General features: G+C 41.0%; 1 protein-coding gene across 2 annotated transcripts in view; it reads right to left on the bottom strand.

The window, feature by feature from the left end:
* LOC105570208 overlaps positions 1-5234 on the bottom strand; it is a 38577-nt gene extending 33343 nt beyond the window's left edge. For both annotated transcript variants that reach the window (XM_012027244.1, XM_012027243.1), the window contains exons 1-7: positions 5050-5234; positions 4118-4561; positions 3336-3576; positions 2141-2585; positions 1786-1924; positions 1287-1464; positions 420-624 (exon numbers count right to left, since the gene is read on the bottom strand). In XM_012027244.1, coding sequence (XP_011882634.1) covers positions 420-624; positions 1287-1464; positions 1786-1924; positions 2141-2585; positions 3336-3576; positions 4118-4561; positions 5050-5182 — 1785 coding nt within the window. In that variant the 5' untranslated portion in view covers positions 5183-5234. The remainder of the gene's footprint in view (positions 1-419; positions 625-1286; positions 1465-1785; positions 1925-2140; positions 2586-3335; positions 3577-4117; positions 4562-5049) is intronic.
* Between the last annotated feature and the right edge of the window lie 4172 nt (positions 5235-9406).

Consider the following 9406-nt stretch of genomic DNA (forward strand, 5'->3'; position numbering starts at 1 on the left):
ACATCTTTCCACGAAACAGACAGTTTTAAGTGCGAAAGGTGCGAAAGTGCAGAATCACTCCAGCATCCCCTTAAACGAATTGATTACTATTTAGTAAAAAGACAAAGAATTTTTCTTATGTTCTGTTATAAAAAAGTAATTTAATATTTTTTGTCGATACTCGATTTTAAGAAAATATATTTAAGGAAAATATTTTGTAAATATTGAGACTAATTGTATCTAATAAAATTAATTTCAGAAATAAGGAAAGTGCTACTGGAAATTAAGTATTTAATGTCCTCCAACTTGAAAATTTTTATAAAAATTCTTTACTGACCTGATAGATGATTCTTTTGTTAATAGAAATGGAAATGGTTATGTTTTTAATACGTTTGTCTCAAGACAGAATTTATTTCTGCGAATTGTCGAGAGAAACAAACCGTGTCGTCGCTCTGAGAGCTCTGTCGCCTGAAATTGCGGCATCGTATCATTTCTTCGGTGGTGCTCTGCCGTCGAAAACCGCGCGCTATCAGGATTTCCTCCGTGGTGGATTGTCGTCGTATTATCGGCGCATGGTGGATACTGCCGGGTGCGCGGGCGCAAGGACTGGGTTCTCTGGACGAACACGAGGAACTGTCTGGTGATCTGCGAATACAAAGTTCATTGTGAGACACAGAACGAATTCGGAATTTAAATAGATATTAAGCATATTTGCAAACTTTCGCGGAATTATCGCTTCAATTTTTCTATCCGTTTCGATTCATTTGCGTGAAACTTTATTTCGTAATTACAATGTAAAGAGAAAACGTCTTAATTACAAATTAATTCGTTATAATTTTTTCTCATTTTGGATACAAATAATTCGAAATAATAAAGTTATCTAAAAATATTATATGTATGTAAAATAAAAATAATTTATAAAAGATTAAATAATTATGTAACAATATTTTAATACAGAAGCATACAATGTTAAAAGAAAATATTAAAAAATGACAATTTCTCAAATCAAGAGTAAGTCGAAGCATCGTATTAATATGTAGAAGAAAATCCTCTACATACGAGATAGGATTCGAATATGAGATAGCAGGTTTTCAACACCCAAATTCAATCACAAATCTTTTTTTTTTCGCATCAATTACACGATCTAACAATAAATTGTCCACTAAACAATATTTCCTTCCAAGGGCAATAAATTCATGGCGCAACCAACAGACGATGCCTATTCAGCAGAAACTATCTCATATTAGGAGCCTGTCTCATAGGGTACTTTCCTCTATATGTTAAAAAAATCAATAAAATGTAGGTACCGTGGTGGCCGACCAGCCATGGAGGTGGACTGTCTTCTCAATCGACCTTTTCTCTGCCTGATAGGACTGATATCCCTTTTATCGACGTTTCTATCAGGACTCAGATGACTTTTTGAATCGCGACGTCGCAGGTAGGAAGCAGAATCCGGGCTCAAGGAGTCCCTCCGTGCTTTCCGGCCTTCAACAAGATTAATGTAGCTGTGACTTACTCAATTGCAGAAACTTCTTCAATACTTTCTCCAATCATTATTTATGCACAATAGAATTTTTTCCAAGGCGTTTAGTTTACGAAAGATTTCAATACCGCAGTTATTAAAATTTAAAAGGATATTATTATGCGATGATTTGGACAATATATTTTACGTGTGAAATTTTTATTGTGAAATAAGATAAGAATATTAATTACGAACCATTACAAGCAATGCGTGGAACTTAATTTTTCTATATGTATCATTGTGCATGCAAAACTAAATCATCTATAACAGCAGTTGGTACTCACCCCCGTCATCAGGATCCGGTGATAAAGTTGGCTGACTACCACGACGTCCCGTGGGTGGCATCGATTCATCAATTGCTGCGTGCTGGCGTATCAGCCTCGACAGTTTGCTCGGCGAGACCTCTTTACCCTTGAAATTGCACTGTCGAAAGAATCGACGAACGTTATAAAATCTACGATAAACTACCCTCAGGTGAAATTGAAGATCTCTAGTCAAAAAGGCAATCGGACCGTCTCATTAGAAAATTATTAAAGAGGCTCAATTTTTGTTAAATTAGTGGCAAAAAATAGCAGCTTATGTCCCAAATTACTAATTGTTATCCCTTGTCGGGAAAAGAACTTTATCGATAACCGCTACCTGCGTGGTTGAGTCCCTTCGAGTGGAAAGTAACGGATGCGTAGGTGTGTTGTTGACGTTCGGGGAGCCGACCGGGCTGGAGCTACCGGAAGTCGACGTTCCGGGCAGCGGAAGGCTGCTTCCGGCCGTCGGTGAGATCGCCGGTGGCGTTACCGAAGACATAACGATGGTTGGTGGGTTCACGGATACGTCCAGACTGGATTTCTCAATCGCGCCCCTCGTGTCCACGCTTAAGGTCGACATCACTGGCGAGGTGTTTATCGACACCGTCGCTGTCCTCGGTTCGGTCGTCGTCGAGGCCGACGCCTTCCCGTTGACTATCAAGGACGACGTCATCATCGTCTTTGCATCGACCATGATGGGTCCCGTCGATTGGGTCTTGGCTTCGAAGCTGCTCGACCTCTCGCTTTTGTCCGTGGAATTTCTCTGAGCCTCCAGATGTTCTCTGATAAAAGAAGACTCGTCAACGAGTTACGTCTTACTCTACCAACACCCAAACATACGTGGGCCCAAAGTTCCAAACATGAATGAGAAATTTCTCTTAAAGTTTATCCTGAAAATCATGATCGCGGGACAACAACGTGGCATTTTCAAGAACTTTGTCATACATTTTGCTAGTAAAATTTCAAAAAGCTCGCATAAAATTCTTCGAAATGTGTCCCACGCTGAAAAAAAAATCTGATAAATTCAACCAGTCGTCTGTTAGAAAATGGACGAGTCAGAATTCCTGTAGGATTTACCACGAAAGATATTTCATAACCAGAAGTTTGCTAGACTTCACTGCCATAAAGGAATTCTGATTCGTCCGTTTTCTAACAGACGACTGGTTGAATCTATCAGATTTTTTTGTTCAGTGGCACGATTACATGACTTTCAGAGGTGCGTTTCGTTTCACGCGTGACGTGGATAATGTCCATCGTTCATCCTTCTTTAACATTTGGCGAATAACAAAGATAAATGATGCATGCGCATCGTACGTGAAACGAAACGCCACCCAGGGTGAATTTTAGGTACAAAAAACTCCGCGTAGGTCCCGTATTATTCAGCATCGTGCAATACATTGCGTGTGGCGTACAATTCCTTACGTATCGATTATTTGAAAATTAATTAACCGGGAGTTACTTAAATTCAATTATCTCAATTATGTTTATTAAGTATTCATCAGGATCTAATTGACTATTGTAATTTAACTAACCGAACCGTATTACTGCCCGCGCTGTCTGTGCTGGAAGCGCTCGGCCTTTGATCATTTCTGTAATACTTCGTAGGCGTGACGCCACCTCCGTCGACAGACTGCTGAGATTGCCTACGTCTGTGATGACGACAATTGTGCTTGCGATCGCCTGGGCTCTGAGATTGTCCCGTAATCACCGAATCCCTCCTAGACCTGGCGCTCTCGCCCGAACCGCGGCGAGAGTTTTTCGATTCGCCCGAGCCTGCAATGATACAGCAATTAATAAGATACGCTTGTAATTTGTTTAATAATTTAAATACATCTCTTTCGTCGAGGTGAGTTTCCTTTATGTCGCCCGAAGACTGATTTCTGTGTAAACGTTCATAAGATTCGCCGGCGTAAATGAAATTCGTTCAAAATTATCAAACGCGTGCAGTATCGTTTCGAACGTTCCATACAAGTCTACACGTCGTGTCGTCACGATCGCTGGAAGAAGATGGGGTACGGGGTCGTCTTTTCGAAGATTTTTTCCGTCTAGTCCGAATCGGAATACGGAAAGTAACTCGGTCCAAGTTCGTGGACGCAGGCCTGAACAAAACGAAATTTTTTCCGAATATAAAGTCCACGACCGCACGTGCAAGACATATCGTTCCCCAAGGTCTACTTCCAGCGACAGGCGAAATTCGCGGATCCACTTTCGTTGAATCCACGAAACGGAGGGCCCCGACGTGGAGGTAAGCGCGCGCGCTGTTTTTAGATGCTACTGATGAAGCGAGGTGCTCTACTCTCGCTGAAAATTTCACCTCGACGCGGCGTGGGCGAGATGACCGTGGGCGGCGGCTGCGGTTGCAGCAGCACATCCTTCTTGCTCCAGAGTCTGGCTATGTCGTTCTTAAGGTCACTGATGGCGGAGTCCCGTCTGGACTTGCTCGACACCTGACTCCGGATGCCGCTGTCGACCGAGCTCTCCCGCCTCTTTCGCAGACTGACCAGGTGGCTGGCGTCAGTGGTGGTTTGTCGCGACCACGGCAGTGACTTGGCGATGTCCGCCAAGGTCTCCCTTCGGCAGAGCTTGTTGCTGCGGCTGCTCTTCGTGGAGATACCTCCGCCACCCCATTCGCGCAGAATGTCGGTGAGCTGAGCGAGGCTCGATCGCCGACGGCGCTGGTTCGTCGGCGAGCAATCCTGAGTCTCGTTCGGTGGCGAGATCGACGTGATCTGCGCCGCGGAGTCTCGTCTGCCCGTTCCTGAGGACAAACGCGTTTCTACTAAAGAGCTCGGAGTGATAAATTGTGAGATAATGTCCTGTTATCGAGTTGTTTTAGGAGAACGCAACAGTAATGCGAGTTTAATGGGAGTTGTTGTATCCCTAATAAAGTAAATTATAAATAGCGAAATATTATTAACGCGTGTTAATGCCTGAGAAAATGGCACGGGAATTAAAAATATATGTGAAAACGTATTTAAATTTCTTTATACCGCTATTCTTTCGTTCTATAATTTTGTATTTCGTGCCGCTTTAAAAAAAAATGCATTTTACTGGAAAAGAGAACGAAAAGAGCATAAATACCATTAACTTCCGACTTTAATATTCCCACAAAACGTACGCACCGCCCATTGCAATCCGCACGAAAATGAATTCAAAGCACTTTTGCATGAGAAAACCAACGAATTTCCATAATGTGCTCTCGCGCGAAAAATACTGGTTACGGGGTAAAAGCGTGTCTATGCATACCCAGACGTTGCCTCAGAGTGGACTCCTCCACTTGCTCTCGCACGAGGTCGTCCCAGCCGTTGCCGCCCTGCCATATCAGCCCGACCTGATGACTCAGGATCGGCAGGTTGCACACGAAGCAGATCGCTGTCATGGTCCTGGAAAAGAGGAAGCGCACGGTCTCGGTTTAAGCCGGCAGGCAAAGCGCCGGCGTCCGCTCGCAAGCGGAACGGAAGAACTTTCAACGGAAGAAGAAGGTGCATCTCTCAACGATAAAGTTATGTGAAACCAGGCCATGCCAACAGAGCGCTTAAAAGTGATAATTTGTCGAAGTCGTGGTTTCCCTTACGAGCCCTCAAAGGGGGAAGGCGCGATCGCAACGAGACGATTGTCATGCTCGATTCCGCGCGAACAGCTATCCCGGTATTCGTGATGTACGGCAGGCGGAGGCGCGCCGAGTATTGATGTATACAGGTGCGAAGCCTCTTCCTGCCCTTCTTATCGCCGCGAAACCACGCTTCGTCTACTTCGCCCACTTCGTAGATACGATCGAAAGAGCTTAACGAGATATCCAAGATAATACAAACGTAGCTAAGTAGAACAACACTCTAACAATGTACAATAGACACAAGAACGCAAGTGTAGTAGTTGAAAACGGGAGTGACGGTTGTGTAAGCTCGACTACGCTCGACTTCTGATAGAGACACGTGACAATTGCCATCAAGGATCTCGGGTTGCGTTTAGCGCGAATGCGAAATGTTCGAAAGCAACGCGAAATACTTTTGAAAAGTCGTCGCGCAACGAGCAGAGTAAGTAGATCTTGCAAAACAAATGCCGCAAACATTCTCACATCAACATTTAGAAAATCAAATTTAACATCAATTTCCGACGACGAACACGACACTTATGGATACCAAATTAAAGGAAAGAGAAATACCAATTTTCTCGCGTCGTTCACCTTCACTTTTAAGGCATTCGCGCTACATAAAATGATTGCGACGGTGACATACCGTTTGATGTTTAATACATGTAAAATTGAATTCTTCACGCGTCGCTTCGGAATTAGCATAGATATGAATAATGTAGACTTTAGGAGCAGCGAGAGCGAACGCTCGAACGCGTTCTAACGTATGCAAAGCTCGAGATCGTCGAGATCACACAAGTCGATATCAGCCTCCGGTTTAGAAATGTTACCGCAGCGTGTTTCGCGAGCGCCGATGAACGTCATTCCAAAAGCGTGGATGCATAAAGAAACTCGAGGTATATATATATTACACAATATAATATATATATATATACAATTACTATAGAGCGAGAGAGCCGCATGTATATTATTTTTCTCATTGTATACAGCACATACTGAAAACTTTTTTAGAAGGCATATATCTGATTTGATGTTTCGACCTGTAATGTCGAAGTCTGGGGCTCTGCAACGACATCGCATGGCAAGGGCCTGGCCGACCTGCAAAAGATACACACACACAAACTTTTTTTTTTCGATAGACCGCTACCGGGTTCGGTAGTAAAGTAGTTGATGTAGAGAGACATCGCGCTCTCGATGATGCTGTATCCTGAAAAGGCGCATGATACTTGAGATAGCGTGGGAGCAATCGATGATCACTTTTAATTACAAGAATCACGTTGTTTTTATGTAAACCGACGTCACCGTCGGTTTCTTATAAGCGTTATCGAAAATCGATGACGTTGTAAAGAGACTGACGATGGAGTTTGGTCATGATAATGTAATGCAAGAATAAATATACTGCGACTATATAAAATGTAACATGATATAATATTATATCTATTTATATGTGTGTGTGTGTGTGTGTGCTTTATAAAATAATTCACGTTTCATGAAAATGTTTCAACAGTTGTTTAACAAACACGTACACACAGCCGAATCACTGCGATATCGAATTAAATATAATATTTCACCGTGCACGAGAAGAACATTTTAATCATTGAACCTATTAAAATACAGAATATTATCATAAATATTGCGTGAGAATTTCTGCATCACTCGGATACGTATCTCACCTCCGGTTTCACTCACATCCGATACTCGTGCATTAAGCGAAACTTGATAGAACTGCATTCCCGTCAAATATGCGCAAACTTTAACGCTATAAATTTCACTCAAATACGCACTTTCGTCCATAATCTTCACCATAATTCCCGCGAGAATGATTCGCTACACAAGCTACGTCATATTAATAACATTTCAGAAACTCCCACTGTGTCATAATAGTATTACGTTGTTAAAGCTTGACTATCGCGTAGCCTTGTGTTAAGAGAAATCGCAAGTCGACCAACTCCAATCCATTCGTATGCTAATACAGCCGGTCGTTAACGGCAAAGTTTAACGGCCTGCATAAGACGAATTAAGACAAGTAATGCAACGGGCGACAAAAGAGCGTTTCGGTAAAGTGCAATTACAATTTCGCTAGAAGAACCGTAGACTGAAAAAAAAACCTGCAGCTTGTTTGAAAGCCGGACCCGAAACGTGCACGGACAACAATTAATTAATCTCCCTGTCAAAGCCATAGAGCTTACTTATGCACAAAGTGACCTAATTAGCGATTCACTTGCCCCAATTACTTCGCTCCGCCAAACAAACGAGCATCAGTAACGAACTCACGTTTAATATCGATTGTCAATAACTTTGGACGTGAAGCTTCTTGAAAATGCGAAAATCTTGGATGTTGGAAAGTATAAGTGAATGTTACTTGCAAATTACTCAATTGAAACTTACAATTTCGTGCTCCTCATATTTTTCTTTCTTCTCAAGTCTATGTCACTTCTTCGATTTAACATTGGTTTTAATTGGTGTTCAATTAATGCTGAATAAAAATGTGCGGAACGTGCTCTGAATTTTACAAAATTCTTTCTCTTGGAAAATTTCTGGACGACTGATGAAATCAAATTTTTTATCGTAGGTAACTGAGCATCAAATAAATATGTAGCGCGTGTAGAGAGAGAGAGGGGGGGGGGCGAATAAAAATTTAGATAAAACAATTCAAGGAGATATTCAAAGGAAATAGATACAAGAGCACTAACGATATATTATTGCTGAATAGTGTTTTCTGGAATAAAAAAAATTCTCTAATACAAATCTCAATGAGAAACAGAGTTTTTTCTCCCCCCCCCCTTTTTTAGTAATGTCATTCGAGACCACGAATGCAATGGAAAGTGCAGATGCATGGGAGTGCGCAGATTGCAAACTTTTATTTGCCTGCGTTAAAGCCGCATCCCAAAGCCATGCTGAGGTTTGTAAAGTGAGAAACTACGCGGAAAAAGTGCACTACGATAAAGAATATAAATTTAAAAAGATCGACAATATAAAAGCTTCAATATTACCCACTATTAGACGTATTAAATACATTTAATTTAATTAAATACGGTTTTTGTAATGCAGCGTGACAAACAAAGAAATGCGTAACAGTTTTTTTTGTCGGCCATTGCAACTCCGTATTTCGTTATTAAAGGCGATCGTCGAGGGAAGCATTCAATCATTTTCACAGAACATTTTTGATGTTCATGAAAGCCAATTTTATGACAAATGAAATTAACTTATCGATAATAATTTAGAATTTAATTTAGAAAAAACAACTTTTAAAAATGAAACTCTCTCCCACGTTACATTAACATTAAGAAATGTGTCAAACAAATCTCTTTTTAAAATTGAAGAAATATACGAAATGTGAAACTATCCGACGATTTAAAGTTTCAAGAATTTCATACAATTTTTAATAAAAACTTGGTTTGAAATAATTAGGAATTATTGTTTTTATATTAATTGTGAAAGGTCAAAATTTATTTTACATTGTTACGAGAATATTACGTAATTTAAAGAGATGTGTTGCAATTACGTGTGGGTGTACGTTTCTAGTTTTTAAAAACTTCTCTTTTATTAATGAATATTGAATGAATCGTGCGTATATTTTTCGTCGTATGGCTTTTCGTTATTTCGTAAGGATCGATTTTAAGGCACATAATAATAGCAACGCATGCCAAGTGGACCATCCGGATCACCACCTCGCGTCGCCATAATACGTGGTTTAACGTCACATTGTGGCTTGTATTATCGGCCGGCGAAACGTCATTAATACGACAGCTTTGACATTTCCTGTTTCAACATCCATTGTACGTTAATAATGCCGATTGCGAGAGCTGTGCGGAAAATGGCTCGCGTTACGCGACCATAGAGCAAAACCGACCTGTTTGAGAATCAAAACGGAAAATAAAATTAATTTCTACAAAGAATTGTTTATATTTTCTTGCTACTCCAGCACCGTATCAGGGGGGGAAAATGCTACGTGGGAGGAATCTAAATTGTACAAACAAATTGCAAAATTAAATTGAAGAACATTTTCTTATT

This window comes from Vollenhovia emeryi, unplaced genomic scaffold, assembly GCF_000949405.1.
Source record: "Vollenhovia emeryi isolate VEMERY1.0 unplaced genomic scaffold, V.emery_V1.0 DF939121.1, whole genome shotgun sequence".
Taxonomy (NCBI): Eukaryota; Metazoa; Arthropoda; class Insecta; order Hymenoptera; family Formicidae; genus Vollenhovia; species Vollenhovia emeryi.